At 42.8% G+C, this 26,513-nt stretch overlaps 1 protein-coding gene across 1 annotated transcript in view; it reads left to right on the top strand.

The window, feature by feature from the left end:
- COL9A3 (collagen type IX alpha 3 chain) overlaps positions 1–26,513 on the top strand; it is a 72,634-nt gene that overhangs the window by 41,543 nt on the left and 4,578 nt on the right. Inside the window, 16 exon segments of the mRNA XM_043496089.1 lie at positions 548–584; positions 587–600; positions 1,691–1,744; positions 3,021–3,074; positions 4,403–4,447; positions 5,590–5,643; positions 6,501–6,554; positions 11,143–11,196; positions 12,564–12,635; positions 15,665–15,716; positions 16,718–16,755; positions 19,626–19,670; positions 21,006–21,038; positions 21,977–22,123; positions 25,017–25,071; positions 25,938–26,120. Coding sequence (XP_043352024.1) covers positions 548–584; positions 587–600; positions 1,691–1,744; positions 3,021–3,074; positions 4,403–4,447; positions 5,590–5,643; positions 6,501–6,554; positions 11,143–11,196; positions 12,564–12,635; positions 15,665–15,716; positions 16,718–16,755; positions 19,626–19,670; positions 21,006–21,038; positions 21,977–22,123; positions 25,017–25,071; positions 25,938–26,120 — 991 coding nt within the window.

Here is a 26,513-nt window from a genome sequence, read left to right as displayed (position 1 = left end):
GAGGCTGATCAGAGCGCAGTAATGCAACGCCTCGTTCACACTGACGCCCAGGTGTTTCAGCCAAGGTGCAACAAGCATTAATCTTCTCACTGAGGTGGAGCACCAGGAGCGCTCTAGCCACAGAGTCAGAGCGCTCTATGTGCCTTGCCAGCGTGGACGGGTAGTGAGCTAGGGCACCCAGGGCTGCTTTAATGAGCTCTAACTCGCAAGTGTAGCCAAACCCCAAGTGAAGCAACACATAAATACCTTTAAAAGTGTGGGCCTATGGGCTCGCAGCTTTATTCAGCAGCCATTGATGTCAATGGGAGTTTGCTCTTTTGGGTCAGGCTGCTGATGCTGAGATGTGATGAGCACACATCTTCTGCTGGCCTTGGGCTCTAAATGAGATAGTTATCCATCTATGGATAGCTCAAGGTCAAACACAAATTGAATGAAATGAACCTATACTGTTAAAATTTGAATGTTGAATTTATTTAACACTTTTGCCTAAAGGCTGTTTCTCTGGATATTTTCAGCACTGGATGATAAATGACTTGTGTGTTTCTAGGGTAGACCTGGACCAAAAGGATCGCCAGGGACCAGTGACCCATAGGAGAACCTGTAAGTCAGATTTTCAATTACAAGTCTCTCTGTCACTGGTTCATGACTTTACAATACAGCAATGTCAGAAGAGCTTATGTTGTTTCTGTTTGATGTAGTCTCCACATCAAGGGCTTACGTTTCAGAGTCGTCGGAATCTGATCACTGAGGGTCAGTTTATGAAACCCATACTCATGTTCAAGCCCAGAGTTGGTTCTGTAGAAGTCAGTGGCAAATTTCCCTTTGACCTCAGTAAGTTTGGCCCAATGGTTAATTTGGCCCATTGCAGTTGGTGGGACTATTTGCCTGACTGCTTCCTAACAGGAGTGAAGGCTGCACAATCTGACTGTACAGTTACACCTACAATTTAATGCCCAAGTAGCATTTCTGCAGTCAGCTGTCTAAATGGAAAGGTCTGCAGACTTAAAACATTGCAGGACTAAATTTTAGAGGATGCATTTGAAAATGTAACCCTGAAATTTAATATAATCAAATCAATTACTGGTTTCAGCTTAAAATTTAAAATATAATGGATAGTAATGATGACATTGGGTAACTGAAGTGTATATGTATGTGGAATTTGTTAGTGCTGCGTTCTCTGGAATTAGAATCTGGGCTGTATTTTTATGATCTAGAATTTATATTGTGGTTAAGAATAGATGACCTGCAACATCATATCCAAAGCTAGTGAAATCTATAACCAATGGTGGAACTTATTGCTCATTAAGGCTATGTCTACATTACTGTCGTAAATCAACCTAAGTTACGCAGTTGACATAGCTTAGGTCGACTTACTGCGGTATCTATACCGCACCATCTCCTGTCAATTTACCTTACTCTTCTCTTTCTGAGTGGAGTAGCGGGATCGATCGGAGAGCGCTCTGCCATAGATTTAGCAGGTCTTCATTAGACCTGCTAAATCCACCTCCAGTGCATCGATTGCCAGAGTGTTGATCTGGCGGTAGTGTAGACATAGCCTAATATTTTTGGAGGACTTTGTAATTCAACACTAAACGACTGGCTGATCCTTATGTTTCTGAACCTTTGCATGAGACTTTGCAATCAATGGTGTCTGTGTCACAATCTTATTCTGCATCATGTGCTTATTCAGGGCATGCCTGGCAAAGATGGACGAGATGGAACACCTGGACTCGATGGTGAGAAGGTTTGTGAAATCCTATTTCAACACCACACAGAAAGATTTCATTTGCTGTCATCCACCGTGCCCGGGTATAGGCTTTCCTAGAGAAAAAGCAATGCTTGAAAGACTTTGGCTCAAGAGAGAGATTTCCTGTAGGGTCACTGAGGCAGAAGAGGAAGATAGTTCACACTGATCACCCTGGGAAAATCCCAACAAGATATTAAGCCCAAAGATTGTGTGACATAATGAACAGAATTAACTGATATTACCAGGGTTAAGTGACAGATCCTTATTACACAATGACTAATTCTAAAGCCACTTATTTGTGGCAAAACCTGTAGTATAAGGGGTCTTCTTACAATAAATAGTTAATCTCTTTTCAGAGCTGTTTGTGGAGACATCCTTTTTGTTCTCATCACTTACAAGGAAAGTGCTGTAAATGATAGAGAGTTAGACATGTAACTGTGAAGTTCAGATTTCTGAAGGAGACCCTGGCAGGTGATCTCATGGAACTATACCTATGGTCCTGGGGAGAAAAAGGGACAGCCTTCACATGTGAGAAATTAGAAGCTGTGGGTAGGGTTTTCAAAAACACCTAAAACAGTCAATGGGGAGTTGGGTGCCCATCTCCTCTAGGTGCTTTTGGAATCTCATCCTTTGTGTGCACACAGGCATTGCTCTATGCAATTACCCATTTTGCACCTTCAGATGCCAATTCGTGCCTGCATGGGGTTTGCAGACACATCAGGAGTACCCGTATTTTGGACAGATGCACTCCCCTTAGAATTGTTGTCCAGGAATGTACACAAAGGCCTAGTTCTGATCTCGCTGACACTCGCTTTGCATCAATGTAAATTTCTTGATTTCAGGGGAGTTTTTTTTTTCTTTATTTACACCAGTATGACTTAGAACATTAGTAGGCCCTATAAAAGTTTAAGGCCTGATTATGATCTCGCTAACAGCCATGTAAATCAGGAGTAACTCACTGAAATCAGTGGACATGTACTGGCTTGAAGCTGACTAGTGAACAGAGAATCCGATCCAAAAAGTCCAACTTTGAACATTGAACTTAAATGTTGGAAGGTTTAGGCGACTCAACTGTGGGTATAATAATAAAAATGAGCACAGATTTCTGAGGGGCTTTCTAAAATCACAAGATTACAAGCACGTCTGGTTCTACAAATACTGGTGGATGGGAAATAAACCCTACCTGTAAAGAGTTTCTGAAGAGTTTGCCCTGACTAATGTGAATAGAATCAGATCAGTCGATTGTCCATCTTAACCTACTGCTGTTTACAGGGGTGATGTGCCCCGCTTCGGTCCTCAGGGAGAGAAGGGACCAAACGGACTTCCTGTGAGTATCATAGTATCCTTGCCATAAAAGAGTCAGACACTTGCCACTGTAGGAGTGCTACTTCTCCGTATTTGACGGGGGTGGAGGGACACACGAGCAGCTATTTCTCACCTTGGGCCAGATTTTGGAAAGCTTTGAGGCATCCAACTCACACTGGAAGGTGCCTAGATGTCTTTCAAATTTGGCCTCTTGTCTCACTGTGTTCACCAAACCTCTAAGCCCATGAATAAGACTTTCTCCCCATGGTGCAATGTGAGAAAGCCAGTGTGTGTGCACAGTATATTATACAGACTGGAAACAATCTGGGATATTTGCACAGTTAACCATGGCAATAAAGCTAGAAACATGGTTAAAGAGAAATTATCTGATCCAATCCAGCTGCAGCCAAAAGACCTTTGTTGGTGCTTTAGGATAAGATAAAGTGAGTCTGTCCCCTGCAGTTGGTAATAATCAACTAGCAACACTCCAGATTCTAGTGTCAGTCACAGCTGTGTCAGTGTGAAATGACTCAATTGAAAATGACACACCTCCTGCCCCATTGCCAGCACAGTGGAGTGGCTGAAACCCTAGGCAAATCACCAAGGTATTAGTATATGTCCTCCTAATTCAGAAATAAAACACAGAGGAAAAATTTTAGCATCATAATGACATTTATCCCTTAGCCTAAGGGCTAAGGATTGGAAGTCGGGAGACCAGACATCTACAGGTTTCAGAGTAGCAGCTGTGTTAGTCTGTATTCGCAAAAAGAAAAGGAGTACTTGTGCCACCTTAGAGACTAACAAATTTATTAGAGTATAAGCTTTCGTGAGCGAGCTGTAGCTCACGAAAGCTTATACTCTAATAAATTTGTTAGTCTCTAAGGTGCCACAAGTACTCCTTTTCTTTTTGCAGATATCTACAGTATTCCTAACGCTGACTTATTCTAAGACGTTGTTGGCCAAATTATTTCACATCTCTGGTCTCCAATTTCTTCATCAATAAAATGGGGATCAAAATTCTTACCCCTCCCGTGCTTTGTAAAGCTTGTTGAGTATTGTTGAATGAAAGGTGCTATATCAGTATCAACTACTATTATTATTATTATTGTATTTTTCATGTTTGTCTTTCTTTCCCATTATCGTCAGTGGGAAGTGCCTGGGTAGCACTCTGGATAATGAACTAGATGGTAATTTCTCCCATTGTTTTCACATGGAAAAATCTCTCTGCTAGAAACTTATGTCCTGTGATTCTAAATGCCCATATGTGTGTAATGAGACAGTAAACGGTAAATGTTGTTTTCTACATACTGCAAAATTTCTGTTGTGATTTTTTTTTTTCCCCCCCCTCAGGGGCTACCTGGAAGACCAGGTCACAAGGGTCCAAAAGGTGAACTAGTAAGTGAAGGATGAGTTTTCACTGGGAAACTATTAAGTGTGTCATTTTAGTGCACTGCAGTTTTAGGCCCAATCTGGCAAACACTTACACAAGTGCTTAATTTTGAGCACCAGAATGGTCTTACTGAACTTAAAGGGCTGAAAACACAGGCATAAATATTTACAGGATTGAGTTCCTGGGGATCAGGGCCTACATTTCTTTTAAAAACTGACCTGCTTGAGTCACCCGTTGAGGTGACACAGTGTGGATATTCTGCTCGCTGTGCACATTGTATCTTCTCAGGTGTTTCTCAAAAAGGACTTTTGAAGATCTCACTTTGATAGATATTTCGGGAAATTGAAATGCAAAAGTATAAAATACACAGTTCAGTCTCCAGTGAGTAAATATCCAGTGCTGGGGGTTTAATCATGGGAAGATCCCTCAAGTGTCTTGAGACAGTCTGCTTCAGTTCCAAAAACCGCCAACGGACCTCTGATAATCCTACCCATGGCAGAATTTTGGAATTTGCCTCGCTGCTGCCAAACTTTCACCCAGAAGTCACGAGACTTGACATGGCTGCCACACAATATATGTAAAATGGCACTCTCAGTAAATCTACATCAACAGTCCACTTCAAGATAAGCTACAAGGAATCTTTACAACAGTGTATTTAATTCCTACACTTTGAGACACCAGGCTGGCTCTCGGCAATGTTTGATGAAAGAAAATCTGAAACAGATTGAGGCAACTCATCATAAAATTGCTCATTAAAGTGTATTTGTTCTGACTTTCCCTCCCTTTCAATCTTCTATCTAGCATCAGCCTCGTTATTATTGACTATATACAAAGGCTACTAATTCGCATGCTTCAGGGTGTACACTGATCACTGGCTGAGGTCAGGAGGAAATTCCTCCCACTTATGGTGTTCCATAATATATTGGAAGTCCCAGCATGTGCACTTTAGCATAACTGTTCTATAGTTTTATATGCTATAAGAATTCTTCTCTTCTTGGAGTTTTATTGCTGTCTTTTAGCACGTTTTGTTATCTCATCTCCCCAGCAAGACTTTAATTTCATCCTTTTCCTTCCAGCTGGTTGGTAGGGAAGTTACAGAAGTGACTGCGAAGTTCCGCCCAGTTGACTGTTTGTTTTCCCACTACAGGGTAGTCCTGGAGAGATGGGAGAGGCAGGTCAATCGGGAGAGCCCGGTATCCCTGTAGGTATCTCCACATCTTACATATATCACAAACTCTATTCAGGGCCTCTTAAATTCCACCACTAAGCTTGAGCTCATGTGCTGCTTCTCTGGCACAATTGAGCTTGCCATATTGGTATTAAGTGATATGAACCCCTCTCTCTCACTCTCTCATAATGGCAAGAGAGGTTTAATAGTGATTCAAATGCTGTTTTTGTATGTAGTTTATCTTGCTATTTGTATTTTTCTGATAAATACACTGCACCTACATTGGGAAATCATTACTCAAAAGAAAAGTTATACTGTTTAAATATTTTTTTTATACAAAGATATCTAAAAAGTATGTGTAGGCAGTGTGGTAATGAGGGCTGACAAAACAGTCCTTCACTTGTGGATGTAGAACTATTCTGTGTGATTTTTATCTGGGGAGTGGCATGTAAGTCACACGTCAGTTCTTTAGAAACTCAAATACTACTTACTCTGCTGCAGTGGGGTCAAAAAGGCCAGTCTAGGGAGGCAGTGTGCCCTAGTGGATAATACACTGGACTGGGACTCAGGAAACCCAGGTTCTAGTCTTGGCTCTGCCACTGGCCTGCTGGGTGACCTGGGCAGTCACTTCACTGCTCTGTGCCTCAGTTTCCCATTCTGTAAAATGGGGCTAACGATACTTACCTTTTTTAAGCAGTTTGAGATCTCTGGATGATGAGTGCTATATAAGAGCCACGTATTGTTATAATTTATTGACTAGCTGCTACCCGTGAACTGACAGTGATGTGAGACATGAATGATATATTTGTGTAATGGTTTTATAGTGGGTTGGGAAGGGTGGAGTTCCCGCTTGAAGAACAGCACAGGTGACGTTTTGATATTGTTGATAGGGTGATGCTGGTATCTCTGGTGAGAGAGGTGAGCCCGGACCTAGAGGATCATCTGTAAGTAGAACATTGCTGCTTCAAGAATAACCTTTCTACAGTTAAAACACAGCTCTGTTATCAATCTTCAGAGCCACCATCAAGCTAAAATAAAAGGCTCCATCCTCTACCGGCGTAACGTCTGTGGATTTACACCAGCAGAGAATTTAGCCCAAAGTAAATGGGCCAAGGTCTCCTCTCTTTTACCCCAGTGTAAATGTGGAGTAACCAAACTGAAGCCACCGTGTTTATTCCACATTTACATTGAGGTAACAGAGAGGAGAATTTGTCCCAGGTGATTCATGTGGCTGGTGCCCTTACATGATAGCAGCTTGGACAATCAGCACCTTCTTGATTTGGTAATAATAAGGGTTATTCTGGAATGCCTGGCCTCCAGCACTCTAAACGTGAAAGCCTCCTTTTTAGGTGTCACTCAGAGATTCTAGGGCCAGAAGGGACCACTGTGATCATCTAGTCTGACCTCCTGCGTAACACAGGCCAGAGAACTGCCCCAAAATAATTCCCGTTTGAACTAGAGCAGATCTGTTAGAAAAAAACATCCAATCTTGATTTTAAAATTGCCAGTGATGGAGAATCCACCAGAGCCTTTGGTAAATTTTTCCCATGGTTAATGACCCTCGCTGTTAAAAATGTATGCTGTGTTTCTATTCTGAACTTGTCTACCTTCAACTTCCAGCCATTGTCTGCTAGATTTAAAGAGCCCATTATCAAATCTCATAGCTGTACAAAATGTTTACAACAAAATTTGAAATCCTACAACTCACCTAGGTTAGTTACAGCCTTGAAACTTGGAAGAGGTGCGTCGAAAGGTTTGCAAACATGCAGGGAGCTGATTGCACGCTTTTGTTGTGCTTGTTTATGGTTTGCATTAAAATCGCACAAACCTCATGGCTGCACAGTTTGATGCAAAAGAAGGTCACATTTGAGACTTTTGACAAAATTTCATTTTGGGAGTTCGTTCAGATCCCGACATTGAGACAGTACAAACCTATGGGGATTTTGAAAAGGAAGCTAATGTTTGTGTGAAATGAATCAGTGGGGTTTTGCCCAGCTCTAATCGTTTGGATTTTTCCCCTCACCTGTAAATTGTAAAGAATTTCTGGTTTGAAGCATCTCATCCAGTCTTGGGTCCAAATCAGGATGCTTCATATCCATTCTCAGGATTGCCACAGAGCACAGGGAATAAAGAGCTATGAGCATTGTAATGAAGGAAGTCTACAAATAATTGCATTGCTGCCCATTGGGTTCCTGCAGAATGGTGTAAGATGAAAAAAAACTGGCTTTGTTCATAATATTAAAAATTCCAGGACACCATTTATTTTCCTATTACACCAACCAGTGCTGCTCTTGTGGCTGGGCCTGAACTTACAGGGGGTTTTGATCTTCTTTAAGTATTTTTGAAATCAGGAAGCCTACAGGAAGTCTAAGATTTTTTTTTTTTTTGTATGTGCCACTTGGACAGAAATTGAGCAGTTTAATAAGTTATTGTTCTGAACAGCTTGCTCTTTAAACTTCTAAGAAAAGGGAAATAAACTTAGAGATACAAAAATTATTTTTTATGTCCTAAAATTCAAAGTAAAATTGGCATGGAAAAATAGATATTTGGTTGGAAAAGCACCAAAAAGAAGGAATGAACTGTGAAAGGAAAAGGGCCAGATTCTCATCTCAGGCCTCATCTATACAAGAAAAGTTCCTTGGTTTAACTACATCAAGTTAAACTGGTGCAAACCTCTAAGTCAGGTACACTAACATCAGCTTAACCCACGCTTATTTCTACGAACTTGTCAGTAAGTAACTTATGTAAAATCTATATGAGAAAGGCCAGAAAGGCCACTTAAACTGGTGTAAATGAGTCTACATTAGGAGTTTGTATTGGTTTAACGAAACTGGTTTGTTTAAATCCGTTCACTTTTTAAATATAGACAAGGATTTATTTATACCTATGTGACTGCAGCGTAACTCCATTCACTTCAGTGGAGATCAGGATCTGGCTTAGACTATTTGAAAGAATTGCCACATAATATGTAGTCATTTTCAATACCATACCATTTTATAAAGCATCTTACAGAAAACTTTATTAGAGATGTAAGTAACACAGCATTAAAGTTAAATGAGAAAATGGAAGCAGAAAGAAAAAATGAGCCATGAAAGTGTCGTCATAGTCAGTGGAGTGGCTGTATAAAAATGGCACAACTTAATTAGATCTGCTGATTGGGTTTATTCTAGATCATGTCATCTTCCTTTAAAAAATTAAGGCTGGGGGAGCCATGCAGAGCCAGCACAGCTATGGGAGACTGATCTAGATTTTAATCTGACTCTCAGTAATAGAGATTCTGTTAATGATGCACAAATCAGAAAGACCCCAACTGGGCATCTAGATTCCAGAGTGAGTTTGTAGGCCTGGCAGCTAGAAAAATGGGCTTTTCTTTTTTAACTTGTAAACTGAGTAAATCTGATAGAGAGTCACTGAGAGATAATGTGTGGGGATTCTCACAATGCCATTTTCAAACGGTCACTTTCATGGCAGAATTTCCCCTATGACATAAATTTTGCTCTCTTTGCTTCAATTGCATAATGGCAAGAGAGGTTTAACAGTGATTGAAATGCTTCTTTTCGGAGTTTATCTTGCTTTTTGTATTTTTCTGATAAATACACTGCACCTACATTGGGAAATCATTACACAAAAAGAAAAGTTATACTGTTTAAATGAGAGAGAATTAATAGCATATGTGAAATTCTATTCTTCGGGGCCCTGATTCAGGAAGGTACTAAGCATGTGCCCAGCTTTAAGTATGCACGAGAGTCCCATTGACTTCGGATCTTACTGAATAACATGGTGCCATTTTTGCATGGAACTGCTCCTATGCTTAAAGAGGGCACACGCCCAAGTACTTCACTGAACTAAGGTCTGATTTTTTATCTCACTGATAGTGGCTTTACTCCAGAGTGCCTGTGACATCAATTAAGTTTTTATTGATTTAACACTAGGGTGCTATCATGACTTGTATAGTATCTTATGTGCTTGGGGCAAAAAAACATGCTGGCGTCTGACAACAAACATAACTAGTTCTCTGTATATTTCCAAAGCTGCAAACAAGGGATAAAATCTTCAGACGCACGTAAGTCCCCTTAATTTTACAATGGGATTTTGGCTCCTAAGTGACTTGGGTCTTGAGAAAGTTGTACTCAATGACGTTGGAGCTGAAATCCCTTTTTCAGAAGTGACTTATTGCTTAGTCTTAGGCTCCTAAGTCATTTAGTCACTTTCAAAATTTGACCCAATATCATTTGTGTGTGTTTTATTTTCTCAGTAGAATACAGCGTAGACACTTGTATGCAGCTGTTAATTTTCTGTTAGAAATGTTGTTAGCTGGAATAACAAAACACAAAGGGCTGCATTTTCAAAACTCCTGATCTAAGTTGCTGGTGCAAAATGCGCCTGCACAAACATACATTTTTGCAATGGATGTGATTGCCAGTTTTGAATGTACCAAGGTATGCACTGGATCATGCTTTTGTATTTGCATGTGTGTATTTCAAGGGGGCAGGCTGGACACCCAAGTTCCTGATGTCCAGAGTGGCTGCATGCTTGCAGCTCCTATTTGCTTCACTTGTAGTGGTGGACGCTCAACTCGTCTGGAAATCAGGCCCCAGATTTTCAAATTGCCAACCCACGCAGTCTGTTCCTTTAATTACCAGTCTTCTTCCTAACTTCATCTGACAGTTCAGTAAGAGTTGAAAACCGGTTCAGTGAATTAATTAGCTTAACCCGTATGCAATTAAATATGTGATTTATAGTTAGTGCTAGAGTTGCTTGGAACTTCATGTACCATTGTCCCCACACCCCCATCCCCAAAAAAACCCCCCACCCTCTTTCCCAGTAGTCATGCGTGTCAACCTACTAAGAACAAAATGATCAGTGAATTGGAAAAGGTGCAAAGGGATTGTCTTGTGTTTTCAATTCCTGTGACTTAGAATTATATCTCATAAAGATCCTGTTAGGGTGTAAAAAGCCTTGGCACTTATTTGAAGGTCTGCCTCCTATATTAACCCGTAAATCTCAAGGGGATGATCAGGTATATCCTTCACAAAAGCACCATTTAGCATGTCATAGTCAGAAAGCACCCATTGATTTCAGTGGGATTAGTCACGTGCTTAAAATTAGACACCTGCTTCCCTACCTTGCTGAATCAGGCCAATTAACTGTATCCATTCGGAACTGGAGTGGCAGGTCTGTACTGACTTCTTTTCAGGGCTGTGTGTCTAGGAGAAATTTGCACAGCATGTGTCCCACTGTGCCTATCTCTAGCCAGGGTCACTTAGTCCCTGGCATTCATAAGAACCAAATGAATCTAAGCATCAAGTAAAAAAGAAATAATCGTGATTATTCCCAGGATTACCATTAACAAAGTTCAATAAGCAGCGAGTTGCATTATAATGGCCATTCATCAGCATGGCTGTTAAGAAGACTTCTATACCGCAGGACTGGCTGCTTTTTGTTGTTACAACAACGGCAATTTAATTGTGTTCATGACTCAATTGGTTGTGAATGATCTTTCTTAATCATGCTTATTCTTCTCTTTCTCAGGGTGCACTTGGTCTTCAAGGCCCATTGGGAGCCCCAGGTGTAAGGGGCTTTCAGGTCAGTAAGCTAGAAATTTGGGTAATTTAGTACACCCCAGGTTAGTCATTTGGTATCCATGCAAACTTCTGGCTAATAAAATTGAGTGATAGTGACAAATTATTGGAGGGACCTGGATATCAATTAATCAGAACATACTTAATGCCTTCATTAACATAACACAGTGAAAAGGGAAGCTAGGGAAGAGTAGTAGCCAAAATATTACTATATCCACTGCAAGAACAAACACGGTCTTTATTTCACAAATGCAGAGGAAGTCTTTTAGATCTGATCATTTTACATCCTTCTTCATGTGGATATTCCCAGCCCACTTGCCTTGAGTGTCCTCTGTGCTAGTCCTGTGGACCCCTCCTCTAATCCCGTCACCCCCACTCCCAGGACACTACATTACAGCTACTTTCCCCTCTCCAGCCAAAATGTGGCTAGAGCCAGGTCTACACTACAAACTTAGTACAAACTTGCCAGCATAGTTATGTCAGTGATGAGCTAGGGTCCCAAGCCAACAAAGCCCCAAGTGGAGATGCAGTTATACTGGTTTTGCTAGTATAACTTACTTCACTCGGGTTGGGGCTGGATAGCTATGCTGGCAAAAGTGCACTTTTGCCACTGTAAGCTGCATCCCCAGTAGGAGAGCTTTGCTGATATAGCACAGTGGTATTGCTGTGTCAGCAAAGCCTTCCAAGTGTAGACCTGTCCAAGGATTCTGCACAGAGCCTGAGCAGCAAAATGCCTGAATTGTCCAGAGGACCCACTCTGGAGCATCATTAAGTGCTTCCTTATCTGCAGCACATCCAGCCTCTGATGTCAGGGAGAGCTCAGACCCAAGCCTTTCACATGGCTATGCAAATGTCATGAAGAAGCCAACACGCCAGCTTTACATGGGTGTTTTTATAAAGCTGCTTTGAATTAAGATGTGCAGGTTTTCATAGAGTTGTCAGTGTACTGATCACACAAAGCAGTAAGGGCTCCATCATCCATGGCCCATGGAGACTTGTCATACTGAAGCTTCATTGCTTCCTAACTCCCAAATTTGGTTCGGCTGGTGCACCCAGATGGCCTTATCGTGGCCGCTAAGCAACCTATGCTAATGCCATTGATGATCTGCAAGAGATTGGGTTGGAGTACCTCAAAATGCCTTCCCCCAGTAAGAGGGGAAGGGTAGGGCCAGCAAGCAAGGACATGAGGAAGGAGAAGAGCGGTACTGGAGTCTGGAAGGACAGGGATAGTGGTTGGGACTCGGGAGAGTAAAGAAGGAAAAAGGGAATCTGTAATTAATGACTTTATTCAGGAAATCAGTATGGAGACTGGTGAATTCCTGGGACGTTAACAGGTGCAAGGATCTTGTCTTCCCTTTGTTTTCCCTTCAGGGCCGCAAAGGTGCCAGTGGGGAACCTGGACTCCCTGGCCCTACGGGGATTCGTGGTGAATTTGGTGACAGGGTAAGCAGAGCTGGGCAGGAAACGTTTGTACCATCCTGCAAAAACTTCTGGGGTCTCAAACAATGTTCCCCTACCAAATCGTGGTGTAATGGAGCGGGACTCACCCAGCAGCACCTCCTGCTGCTCATCTACGGGAATTAGCATGTCAGCCTCTGGGGCGCCCTCTGCTGTCTGGTGATCCATCTTACCACTGGGCCCGGTCCCTCCTGGACCCCAGTGCCCTTATCTTGGGTGCTGCCCCCTGGCAGTACTTGCACATTTCTGGGTCTCCCCCTGCCAGGGGAATCCCCACCCACTATCCCCATCTCGCCTCAGTCTTAAGCTACTGCCAGTCACCAACTAGCCCTCGCTCCCTGGGGCAGACTGCAGTATAAGTGCCACTCATCATAGGCAAGAGGGTTTGGACCTGCTGCCCCTGCAACCCCCATACCTAATAGGCCTTCCCAGGCTTGCAGACTGGGGCTTTCCTAGGCCACAGCTCCCTGGCTCCCTTGGCCTTTCTCCAGCCCTGCTCCAAAATAGGTCCTTGGTTAAGTCCCTACAGCCAGGCCCTTCTCTCTCTAGCTAGAGAGAGTCTCTACTGGAACTTCTGGCTCAAAACCTTTATAGAGCCAGCTGAGCCCTGATTGGGGGAAGTGGCGGCAGCTGGGGGCCATGCCCTAATCAGCTGGGGTTTTGCTCCCTTCCCCTCCACAGCCCTCTGCAGGGCTTTTCCAACCGCTTGAGGGCTGGAGCTGGTGTTCGCCCCACTACACATGGTGAAAAGTCAAAATCTTGAAAATGTTCATGAATCAAAAATCTGGAAACTGTTTTGGTTCAAGTCAATTGAAAAGTTTTTTGTTCCGATTTTGACCTTTTTTTCTTGTTAAAAAACAGTTTTTACTTTGTTTGCTCCTGTGAGGATGGCCTGAATGAGAGCAGCCCTCACTATACCCCCTCCCGGCCAGTTCCCTCCACTTTGAGTGATATATTGGCCCTTTTATGGGAACCCTCTGACAGAGAGAAGATTTCCCACCACCGGGGTCTATGTCAGCAGGGTCTGCCTGTCTCTGCTTGGTTTAATGTATTAGAACTTACTATTTTTTTCCCTAATTGTCAATTATGCAACAAAGCAATCTGTTTGCTCATCAGGATTTTCCACAGACCTTTCAAAGGTACAACTATTGCCCATAAATCGGATGATGCTAGTAACAGTAAAGTAAACCCAGCAGAACTTCACTAGCTTGTGCTCCCTGCCAGACAGACGGTGGAACAAAACGAACAAACATCACATGTGGACTTGGCAGTGCCCCTTACAATTTTTAGAGCCTCATTTTGAACCTTCAGTTTTATACAGATAAATAACTGGGCCTGCAAGTGGTAACAGTTAGATACCTAACTTGCTGTTTTGCAAGGGTAAATGTCATTGGATGTCTACATTTTACCATTTGCAATTGCAGTTCATTGCAAGTGCAAAACTTCTACTGCAAAGTTAGGGACGTTGTAGCTGAAAATCAAGCGCACAGTATCATTCAGCTCATATATTTAAGAGAATAAGAAGGTCTAATGCTTCAGAGACCTGGGTTCAATTCCCTGCTCCACCACAGACTGAGAGACCTTGGGCAAGTCACTTACCATCTCTGTGCCTCCATTCCCCATCTGTAAAATGGGGATAATAGCACTTTACTGCCTCATAAGGATAAATTAAAAATTGTGAGGCGCACACATACTATGGCATAAGGGGCCATATAATATCGAAGATAAAAGAGCCACCTGGATAGGCCAAGTTCTTGCGTCCTGATATTTAGGTTCAACTGATTAATAACCATTCCTTTATACTTCCTGATGTTAGCCTCAGCAGGATGATCTTGACAAATCAGGCTTTTACTGATCTATTGTTAAATACAAACAAACTACCCTCAATCGTAGGAGTTAAATCTGGAAAAGGGAGGGAAATCATGAGCTAATCAGCATTTCCAGTGCTGCATCTCCATTCCTCGAAGTCCCATTATGTTTAGACTAAATAGTTTATTTCAACAAGATTTTCCAGATCCCATCCCATCCCAGCCAGATTGGACTATTTGTTTGCAACGGACACAGAGCCAAAGTGGGTTTACTGTACCTGCTCTATATGCAGATTTCATCAAAGTGCAAGATCTCCATGCACACAGAAGAGCTGCATTTTAGTATTTTAGAATATTTAATTAGGACTTTATAAAGAAAAAAAATATTTTTTTAAAAAAACAGAAACATATCTGGGCCCTTCAAGGCCAGAATTTAAAAATAAATTCAGCGGTTGGATTTAAATAGAATTATCCTCACTGAAAGGAAGCCAGGAGGGCAAAAATGAATGTCAGTTGTCCACAGCCTGCAGGAGAACAGTAGCCCTGTGTTCGATGGCTTCCTTCACTTCAGCTTTTAGGTAAAGTCTCTATGTAAATAATCACCCCCGGGGCACCAGGCATTTCACAGTAGACCTCTGTGTTAGACCTGGAAGAATCTTCTGTTGAGATTTATGCTTCTCAGTCACAAGGGGCTCAGAGTCTGGATGCTACAACAGCAGGTGTACTGTAGAAACAAGGATCGCTGCACGGGTTCGGAGAATTGCCACAATGAAAAATGTATTTTTGGAGATGACGCATCCCTTTAAAACCATGGCCCTGTTAAAAATGAGTGAACCGAGAACAAGTAACTTTTTTTTTTTTTAAAGTAGCAGCCCTGTCTCAGGGTTTGGGGAATAATAATTCCATTTGCCACTGATTCATTTAAAAAGAAAGTTATAAATATCCAGATTAATTTCTACCTTCTGGCTTGTTACCTCTGAATTATTTTAATAGGGAAATTTTTTATAGAACTTCCAGTTTTTTAATTTATCTTCAGGGCTTGACTTTAATGAAATGACACCCACTAATTCTATGTGTTTATTCTATCATGTTCTGCTGGAAGTTCCTAGAGCCAGATATGAAAAAAATCACATTTCCCAATTGCCAAATTGATGAATGTGCCATGAAACTGCTGTTCTAAGACTGAATAATTGACCCATTCAACAGTGCATTGCAGAAAAGACCAAGGTCCTGAAAACTCGAATTAGCTCCCGGCTGTGTTAGATGGATCCAAAGTCACAGGCCAGGGCTGCAAATGTATTGCTTCATTCTCCTTTTGAATGCTAACTAGGCATGGTTGTTGGAATGTTTCTTCAGATTGGCTAAATTACCCCTAGGTTTAGTATTGCAACTGCTTGGTTCACCTTTTATTCCTATGGACATCTGACCCTGCCACTTAAAACAGGATACCAGACAAGGTGGCTCCCTTACCAGCAAGTTCCCAAGTCATGCTTCTCTGTGGATGCTGAAGTCAGGAACAGCTAACCCTCTACCCTGGTGAAAATTGACATACTAATAGAGGTCTTGCAAAGCTGTTATGAGCATTAACTAGTCTTGGAACAAAAATCCAATCTCCTACTCTATACCATGATGATACAAAAATCTAAGAATATTTTACATGCCCGGGGGAAGGGAGGGAAAGGAACCTTACCCTGGGGTGAGTATGGAAGGTGAGTCTGATGTAAATGGACAGAATTAAATGCACATGTCATTTTAGTTTTGTTCAGTGAATTAACAAGGACGGTATGAACAGAGCGTCCCATAAGGAAAAGCCTTACAATGACCACAATTTACTGTTAGCGGCCACATGGAATGAACGGAAGGCAGGTGGGGAGGGGCCTCAAACACTGAGGACCCGCTTCATATTTTTAATGACTGGCAGGTTGAATGGGTTATGGGGGAGATGAGGTGGGAGAGCCAATTCAGAGAAGGAGAATGTGATGTGTCATCTTGTGGCTTATGAGTACTGTAGCTGTCAAGAAAGAAATGTGGACCACAGTGACCACAGAATATTGCTGCAAAACAAACTGAATGCTAAAACCTCTTGTTGATTCTAAGAAATACAAATGATTTCTGATCCCTGTCTAGCCTCTTTGTCTTAGCTGGCTATTACAGGATTAGTTTTCCCACCCCTCACTGTGTGAGTGAGCATCCGACTGTGCTAGGAATGCATGGGAAAAGAACAGGTCCCTGCTCATTCTCCCTTTTTCTTGTTAACAGGGGTTCTGGGTGGAGTTTCTGGCCCCAAAGGTAACCAGGTAAGTCAAGGGTTTGTCTTTCCTTTTCTGGTTATTTTCCCATTTTATTCAACTAATATGATTTAACTGTAGCTCAATCACAGCTATTCAACAGCATTACCAGCTTTCCTCCCAATTAAAATTAACAGGTTATGCAGCAGACACAGCCAACGCATTTGTCTTCTGATTCATTTTTTTGTGTGCTCAATGTATTTTATTTCAATAAAGGTATCTTGAAATGCCATGCTCAAGATCCTTTGTGCCTGTCTTCCAGTCACAGGACATGGCAAGTAAACGGCTTGGGGCCACATCTTGCTCACCTAACTCACACAAGTCAGCCTGTAGCCTTCAAGAGGGCTACCCATGTGAGCGGTCAAGCAGGGTTTGCTCCTAATGATTAACTATGTAGGGACAAGGAACATTTAGCCCTTAATAAACTTTTGCTTCTAAATGTTCATGTTTGGATTGAAGCAATTGGTGACCTTACTTGAACTATATAACTTAGACCAGTGGAGGAATGTGATTTATCTCTGCAGATAATGGAATGCACTCCCAGCAACGGTTTATAAATTGCAGTTATGCCTCCTATCCGCTTTTGTTGCTTTCTAAGGGCAGGATCAGTCTAAGTTCAACAGGGTCTGTGAAGCCTAAATCTAAAGAAGACATTTAGTCCCAATCTGTACCATCAGCACAATGATGATGATTATCGGCTGTAACAGTGTGCAATACCCAAGCCATGTTGTAGTGCTATTCTGAGTGGCATCTGAAACGTGTAAACCTGCACATACCGGGTTGCTCTGTATGTACTGTATTGTCTCTATTCCTACCTAAATAACAAGCGCCATCTGCTGGTTTAAAGGAAAAGGGATTATATATTGTGGCTTAACATGTCCACACAGGGCTATTCACCGAATGACTCTTGGGAGACTTTTGTCCTTGTATGAGTCCAACTCTGAAATAAAGCTGTAACTTAATAATTAGCTACCTGGTTTCAAACATCACCGGAAACACCCAGGCCCGATTTTGGATAGACCCCAAGTTTGACTGTTGAAGTTTAGATTTTATTTTTGTAAGGGCTTGTGAATAGTTCCCTTACATGCACTTTATTTCAGAGGCTTGCTGTGATAATTGGACCTACAAATTTACCCAAATTGTGAGCTTAACTGTGAAAAGTAGGTATAAGTTCATAAGATGTTACAATAACCTAGTAACAGATGTTGATGGGGAAAGGTACAAAAGCACAGAGAGACTGAATTAGTTCAAACAAAAAGGCCTCAAGGATTGTGTTGAAATAATGCTTGGAAAATTGGACAGTGTGAGACCAAAAGTCAATGAACCAAAATTGGTGTGTCAAAAATTAGGCCTAATTGGTGGGCAAAATAATGAGGGGGTGGACTATTCCACCCATCACTCCCTTTTGGGGTCTTTAAAGAAAGAGAATGTGGGGAGAAAAATTGGCTACTGGAGTGAGCTTCACCATCCTGGCTGCCATCTCCTGGGACCCTGGACCTTCTTCATCCCAATCCTAAAAGTTATCTTGACCAAACCAGGCCAAAAAACGGAACCCAAATAACACTGCCACTTCCACAGGCTCCAGCTAAATCCCAAATATCACATGGGACTTGAGACTTTCTCTTTCTCTCTTTTCTCCCCACCCATGTGTCCTTTTCCTTCTCCACCTTTTTCTCCTCTTTCCTACCCTCTCCTTTTTCCTTTTGTCTAATTAAAGTCTGGTGTAGTTGGCCAACACTGCTGTAAGCCTGTGACCAGAAAGGGGCAACTAAAATCAATGCCCTAAACAGCCCAATGCTGGAATAAGTTTGCCAGATCTCAAAGTGACTAATAAAACAGTGTGCTGTGCCTTTGTTTTTCCAGCAGAGAGGTTGCAAGTGAAAGTCAAACACCAGAGATGGAAGCTGTATTTTCTGTATTTGCTGTTCTTTTCTCTCTTCGTGTTCGTCTGTCTGTCTTGTTTAGTTTTCTTAGGAAATGGGATCAGGCTTTAACAGCAGCAGCAATGAACGCTCCAGCCCATTTCAGCAAACTTCTCTTTCCCCCAAAAAAGACAGTTAATACCATCTTTAACAGCATCTAAAAAACCTGTCAGACAAGGGGTTTAAAAATTAAAAACTCTCTCCAGCTTAAAATGAATAAATTAATATATATTGTTAAAATGAAAGCCTTACTTAATACTTTACATTTCAAATGCTTTAATTTTTTCCTCCTTTTCTGTATCTGTAATAAGTTAAAATAACGTTTAATGGTTTGCTAAGTCTCTGTATACCAAACCTTTAATGTTAAACCGTAACAGGGTGGTCTTAACACCTTAACTCTTTAGGCCTACATATTCCAGCTGAATTAATGCAACCAGCTGCTTTCGGGGGTCACATCCTGGTTTAAACAAGGAATTTTGTTTGATGAACAGACTTGACATGGAACTCTCTTCCTGTAGCGAAGAATGTTAACTGTGGACCCCTGTTATGGCTTCATTGGCACGCCCCAGCACTTGCCAGGTCCCTGTCTCCTATGGGTTCAGCCCTTGCTCAAGTCACTCTAGAAGTACTTTTTTGCCACAGCGAGTTTGAGGCAAAGGGCTCCTAGCTCTTGCAGAGGGCTGCCTGTTACCGTGGTTGCCATTCAGAGCAGCAGAACAGCTATTGTGGAATGTACCTTAATTTTGCCACATTTATTTTCCAAGTCGGAAAACTTTCTCACTGTAACAGCAAGAAAGCCTTGAATCCTCTTTGCTCCCAGTAGGAGTTGAGGGTACTCAGGGCTCAAAGGACTGGGCCCTAACAGAGTAAATCCCACTTGGAGAGTGTAGTGCATGTGTGTGAATAACCATTGCAAACCCACTGGTGAGGTTCTCATGTGTTATGCCTCATTTTCAGGGCGCTGCTGGAGCAGATGGCCTACCAGGTGACAAAGGAGAACAGGTAGGTGTCATTTAAACACAACAAAATTAACATATCGAACAGTGGGAGCCCAGAGATTAATGAACCAGTGACTATTAAAACCTGCCAGGGTTGAATACACGAGGGCTCCAAAGGCTAGTTGCACTATTGATTGTGAAAAGAGAACTGTGTCCTGTGAAACCAAACCAAGTATTCCATTTACCATCAGCTCTGTGCCCATTTTAGTTTTACTAGTAAAACTAGAGGAGGATTTCACATGTGTGTAGCCAGGGATTCATCATTCATTATTTCTGCCCCTCGGAGAGAGCAGGTGCACTGCACAGCGCATAGAAGCAGACAGTCTCTTCTGTTCTCGGGTATTTAGGCTTTCCACACCTTGGTTCAATGGAGGCTGTCGCTGCCAGGGAGCTAAGTTCAGCCCTGATATATGTGGGTCTAATGATGAATCCCTGTCTATAGAGGTGAGGAATCCTCTAGTTTTACTAGTAAAACTAAACCGATCCGTTAAAGTGCAGTCCACCCCTAAACCTGTTTTATCCCCTTACCTTGAGCCCTCCACCCTACCCTTGCAACCACTCTTGCTGCACCCTACCCTCCAGCAATAAGAGGAATTGCATTGCTGAGCAGATGAACCCAGCACTGTTCTTCAGATCTTCAGGGGTCCAGTGTTTCTCAACCTTTTTGGGCTCAGGATCCATTTGTAAATGTTTATGGCTTGCCGTGACCAGGGGGTGGAGGTGCTGGCGTGGTTTCAGTCAGATCCTGCCCCCTAGTGGGGGGGGGTTGGGTCCTTCTTGGCACTCACCCCACAGTGACGGCTCCTGTGCTGTGGGGCTAGCTGCGCTTGGCTCTCGGCATTGCAGTTGTTTGAGTGGAGTTGTGATCTGGCTCACAGGGTTCCAGTGCCACTCACTCAAATTTGGCCTACTCAGACTCCTGTCATCATGACAGCTGCGCCAAATCTGAGTGGCACTGGGACCCCAGAGATTGCAGTGCCCGGAGCAGGGAGGTGAGCGCAGCCAGTCCCATGGGACAGGAGCTGCCATGTGACCCTTCGAAACATTCTGGTGACCAATTTTGGGTCCCGACAACCCCATTGATATCTTTCAACTCGGGGGATCCTACCCCCTATCAGTGCCCTTTGGCTTCCTTGGGCTATGTTCCAGTTTGCAGTATTGTTATTTGCATTGATGTAGGACCCACAGACCCTGTTCAGGAATCCCATTACATTAGGTATGGTACACAGCGGTGATCCCTGCTTCCAAGAGCTTAAGGATCTGCTTTTAGATGTTTACTTTGCAACTGATTATTGTTCTTTAGAGAAGAATAAAATCAAACTTCCCCTTTTTTTTGTAGGGTCCTTTTGGCCCCCCAGGACAAAAGGGAGAGGTAAGTGTCATCCATTTCAGACTGAGAGTCACAGAAATGTTAAGGAAACAAATGTGCTTGTCACATCCCTGTGTAGCTTCTGATCTCATTGGGTTATGCAGCATCAAGGGTGGCATTGTCTTTTATTTGGGGCTCTGGTCCATTAATATAGCCATTAGGTGACCCTTAGTGTTGACCTTTAATTTTTCATGCACGCTCTGGGGCCAGTCTTCAAGGATGGCTACCTAAGTTCTGTGTGTAAATCCCACATCTGTCAGTGGGAGTACAAACTCAGCAATGCAGAGTGGGGGAGTGTGTAATGAGCCCCGTCCAGCAATGCACTTAAGCACAGGCTTAACTTTAACCACAGGGGTAGTCCCCTTGATTATTGCTGAAAATGTCTAATGTGGAAAACAATTTATTCAGAACTCTTAGCACGTCACTTTGTGTTTCCCAACCCTTCTTGATGAGACAGAAATTTGACCCTGGGAAGGCTAAGATAAGCAGCACCCTCGAAGGTATTAATTGCTCTGGCTATAATGCTGACATACCACAAGGCAGGAGCAGTTAGATCTCCACGCTTGAAATCAAAGGCCCTGTCCACACTACAGTAGAAAGCAAGCGAGAATCAATGCTGTTGGTTGGTTTCTCTTCTGAGAACCATGCTGTAAATCTGCTAGTGTGTGGCCTATTTATGTCACTAGAATGGTTTGGATACTGTTGCTGCTAGCACTGTTTGAACTATAGCATGGATATGGCCTAAAACATGCATACTAATCATGATAGACATGTAAACCTATAAATGCGAGATGAGGAACATACATGGTCAGCATAGCCACTATGTCAGTAAGAGAGAAAACACAGAAGCTGGAAGAAAAGCTTAACTAAGAAATACTGTGGAAGAATAACAATATCCTGAGCCTCCTGTTTTAAGCTGTTTGTTTTTTCTTCCTCCTTAGTCAGGAAAAAGAGGCGAGCTGGGTCCTAAAGGTATACAAGGACCTAACGGGACTTCTGGTGTGCAAGGGATTCCAGGTCATCCAGGACCTATGGGCTACCAGGGAGAGCAAGGTATCCCTGGCATTACTGGAAAACCTGGCCCTCCAGTAAGTATCATCTGTTCCTTGAGCATCTTCCTGCATTGGAAATGGATGAATGGGTAATAGGCAGTACTGGTTACGCTGGACTTTGGGTGCAGGGTTGACTCTGTTTAGAATAAGTTTACAAAATAAGTTTTTGCCCCTTTGTTTACTAATGGACAAGTCTTGCAGTACTTGCAGCATCAGTACCTGTGATGGGTATTATGAAGCAAATCAGGCTAATGGGCTGAGAGGAAAGATCTCCTTTTGCTATAAGTCAGTAAAGAAGAGGTCCTTAATGGCAGAAATAAATAAAAATGCCAGCCTCTGGGAGGCTGGGTGGTCAGGGAATTTGTAATAGGATATATAACTTTGTAACTCTAGGTTGCTATTCAAATCTGATGCAGGGGAGAAGTGAATGAAAGTTACCATCTCATGGACATTCAAGGTATGTCTACACTGCAATATAAGCCCAGGGTTCAAACTAAGGCTTAAGCCTAACCCCAATTCTGTCTACATACAAATCACATTAACCCCGGGCTCAGACCCAGGGTCCCAGGACCCCACAGAGATAGTGGGTCTGACTTTAGTCAAGCCGAGACTCGGGGTTCAAGCCCTATTGCTTTACAGTGTGATGTAGCTCCACTGGACTTGTGCTCTGGAAGTCTGCCAAAAGTATCCCACAATCCACAGGCCAGTTTTCTTTGTCCTCTACATAGTCAAGTTTTGTGGACAGTCCAGTTTTCCCACACTACACCATGAATAAATGGTGAGAGTGGCCACATTGTAGGAGGGCACTAGGAAGTCTGGGATATGGGTGAAAGTGAGCCTGGATAATGCAGCGCCAATGCAGGAGACCCAGGATGAAATCCAAGGTTCAACAATTCCTAACCTGGGATTACCAACGTGTATAGACCAGAAGTGGGCAAACTACGGCCCGGGGGCCATATCCGCCCTCCAGATGTTTTAATCCGGCCCTCGGGCTCCTGCCAGGAAGCGGTGTCTGGGGCTTGCCCCGCTCTGGCGCTCCAGCCAGGGAGCAGGGTTGGGGTCTTGCCCCACTCCGCCCGGCTCCCGGAAGCAATGGCATGTCCCCACTCCAGCACCTATGTGTAGGGGCAGCCAGGTGGCTCTGCATGTTGCCCCCGCCCCAAGCGCCGCCCCCACAGCTCCCATTGGCCAGGAACTGCAGCCAATGGGAGCTGCAGGGGAGGCACCTGCACACAGGGCAGCACATGAAGGGGGGACATACCGCTGTTTCTGGGAGTTGCTTGAGGTAAGTGCTGCCCGGAGCCTACCCAGAGTCCCTCCCATGCCCCAACCCCCGGCCCCAGCCCTGATCCTCCTCCTGCCCTCTGAACTCCTTGGTATCAGCCCGGAGCACCCTCCTGTACCCCCAGTTCCTTATCCCCAGTCCCATCCCAGAGCCTGCACCCCCAGCCGGAGCTCTCCTGCATCCAACCCCCAATTTTGTGAGTATTCATGGCCTGCCATACAATTTCCATACCCAGATGTGCCCCGCGGGCCAAAAAGTTTGCCCACCCCTGGTGTAGACCCTCAAGTCCTAGATTAACAAACCCAGAGTCTGTTAACTTGAGTTCTACTAACCCTGGGCTTACATTGCAGTGTTGACATACTCTGAGGCCTGTGTGAAATGTGTTTGGTGTTCTCAGTCCAGTTCCCAATGGACAAGTGTCCACACCACCAAAACTACATCACAGCTGGTATTAATGGGCTTCCTTGGGCTGGTCCCATCAGAAGGACCAAAGAATTAATAGGATATGGAGACTGAAATACCTGCTTGTCCCTCCAGAGTAGGGTTGAGTCACGCTGAAATAGTGTTGAAGAATAATGCACTGACACTACTTATGTTACTCCTGTTCTGTGAATAAAGATAGACTATCGCCAAGGCTGTCAGTACAGCACTAAAGCAACAAAAAAATGTAAATAGATAATAGGAGCTTGGCCTGCCTTCTATAATTTGTCTTAAGGGTAACACTAAACTCTGTAAGTCTCAATTGCTAAGTGCTCTCAGAGGGCAGTCGGTTTCAGTGTGTTAATGTTGGCAACTGTTTGGTCAGATCAGAAAAGAAAAGACCTAGTCCAGTGGATTTAAACATTATGGGCCAAGGATTAAAGGGACTTTTAACCTGGACTTCAGCTTTGCAGGTGCAAATGACTGTGCCCAGAATTGCAAATGAGGGCACAAACATGAACAAATTAAAAGCCACCAGCATTAGACCGGCTTCTAATTTTGCACTTCCACCACTGGCATTTGTGCATGCAAATCAGGTAACTGCACATCTAACGAGCAGATTTGCAGAAGCAGTTTATTTGTACAAACAGGTGCACACACACAATTTGCGAGCACAGAATTAAGACCCATTTCCAAAAACGTATACCTTTTTAAGGATTAGTTTCCTCTCAATGTGATGTGGTGTTAGGAGTTACCTGCATTCATTAGGTTTGGATGTGATATGTGAAGTCATGTTTGTTCTCCATAACTGTGATAGCACTAAGAAAGTGAATTGATAGCAGTCAATAACTTTAAAATGCAAACCTGTCTCCTGTTGGGTCATTATAGTATTACTCGCATTAGGTTTTGGTTTATTATTTTCCCCAAGCTTGAGTTTCACTTTTCAAAAAAGGCCAAATAAACAACAAATTAAATATATGTCTTGAAACATTAGCACCACAACATTCCCACTAACTTTAAAATCAACTTAATTAATATTACCACCACCCCAGGACCTTAAGGCTGAAGCTAATATTTTCTGAAGAAACTACTGTTTCTTCTTAATAAAAACTCTTCTGCTTTATTTTGCAGTATATTAGAAATAAGTGTCATCAAATTATTGATCCCTGAAAGACGATCAATAATATGATTTTGTGTAAAGCAGGGTTCTTTTGTTAATTGCAGGGCAAAGAGGCCAGTGAACAACATATAAGAGAACTCTGTGAGGGAATGATAAATGGTGAGTATAACTGGGAGACAGCTGAACTTTAATTATTGTCTGCATCAGAGTATAGCTACACTTTATAATCAGAGAGCACTTGTTTCTATTTAGTTTAACTATGACTGTAATAATCTGAGCCATTAGGAATTCCACTGCAATGGGACTTGTATTACTAACCAATAATTACAAAGTATAGTTTCCATTCACTGAATGGCTCATTGATATAGTTGCTGTTTTATGATGCCAAAGGTCATGGGATTTCAGTCCTGATAGAGCAATAAAGTATTGCTTCAAAGAAATTATTTTATGTCTTTTGTGTTTTGCATCTTGAAGATTTTGTATCATTCACTTTTTGTGACAGAAACTAAAACCTGCACACCTATTTAAATTACTTGAGTATTAATTTCCAGTAAACTTTGCTTCAAAATTATTTAAAGTGTTTTCATTTAGTTTAGAAATAACATGAAAGCAGAAAAAAATAATCAGTTTGCAAAGTGTTTAGAAGTTCCTGAGCAAAAACCACCACACAAGTCCAGAGGTTTACTATAATGAAAAACCATTTTTTGTCATCTTATCAAAATGCATTCACCTGGTTCAGCTCAAGGCACCCTCTGGTTGTGGGTTACCAGGACAGATTCTAACTTCAGATGTGCATGTAGCTTCCACCGAGGCCAGTCGGTGTTGTGAGCATGTGCATCTGAAATAATTCTGCCTGCACTGTGCAATCAATTTTTTATTGGTGGCAATCCAGAGCCTATAATCTTCTCCTTTGATTGGATACACTTGGTGGCAAATGTCATACCAGAAAAAGGTTTTCAAACTTCAGACACAGGCAGAGGCTAAAAGAACTTAGTTTTGGTTTTGTTATATTTTTTTTTTCTCAGAACAAATTGCACAGTTAGCTGCTAATTTGAGAAGGCCCTTGGCTCCTGGACTGATGGGTCGACCTGGCCCAGCGGGTCCCCCAGGTCCACCTGGGGCAATGGGAAGTGTTGGTCATCCCGGTGCTCGTGGTCCACCTGGATATAGAGGGCCAACAGGAGAACTTGGAGACCCTGGTCCCAGAGGTGAGTGAGATGAAATCAGAGGCAGCCTAACGAACCTGCTCCTGCTCCCTTTGAAATCACTGAGAAAACTTCTGGTAATTTCAGTGGTGCAGGTACAGGACCTTGGGAGGTTAGAGTAGGGGAAGGGGTCAGGATTTTCTGTATTACAGTGCACTCCATTGATAACAATCACTGTTATATGGATCAACTGTATATAGTGATCAAAACCACTGGGATAGAATCACTCCTATACTAATACTCGTAAGATTCAACTGCTTGTAAGAATCAAATCATCCAGGATGGATATGCACTGTTGTATATACTGCAGCATGTGCGGCTGCTGAAGCTCCAGTCATTAACTGGGAGATAGCTAAATGGCTATCCAGTTATACTTGCCATTAACAGGCACTTATA

The sequence above is a fragment of the Dermochelys coriacea genome, chromosome 13, assembly GCF_009764565.3.
Source record: "Dermochelys coriacea isolate rDerCor1 chromosome 13, rDerCor1.pri.v4, whole genome shotgun sequence".
NCBI classification, from domain to species: Eukaryota; Metazoa; Chordata; order Testudines; family Dermochelyidae; genus Dermochelys; species Dermochelys coriacea.
Note: the sequence above shows the minus strand (reverse complement) of the source record. Positions and strands in the feature narration are given on the sequence as shown.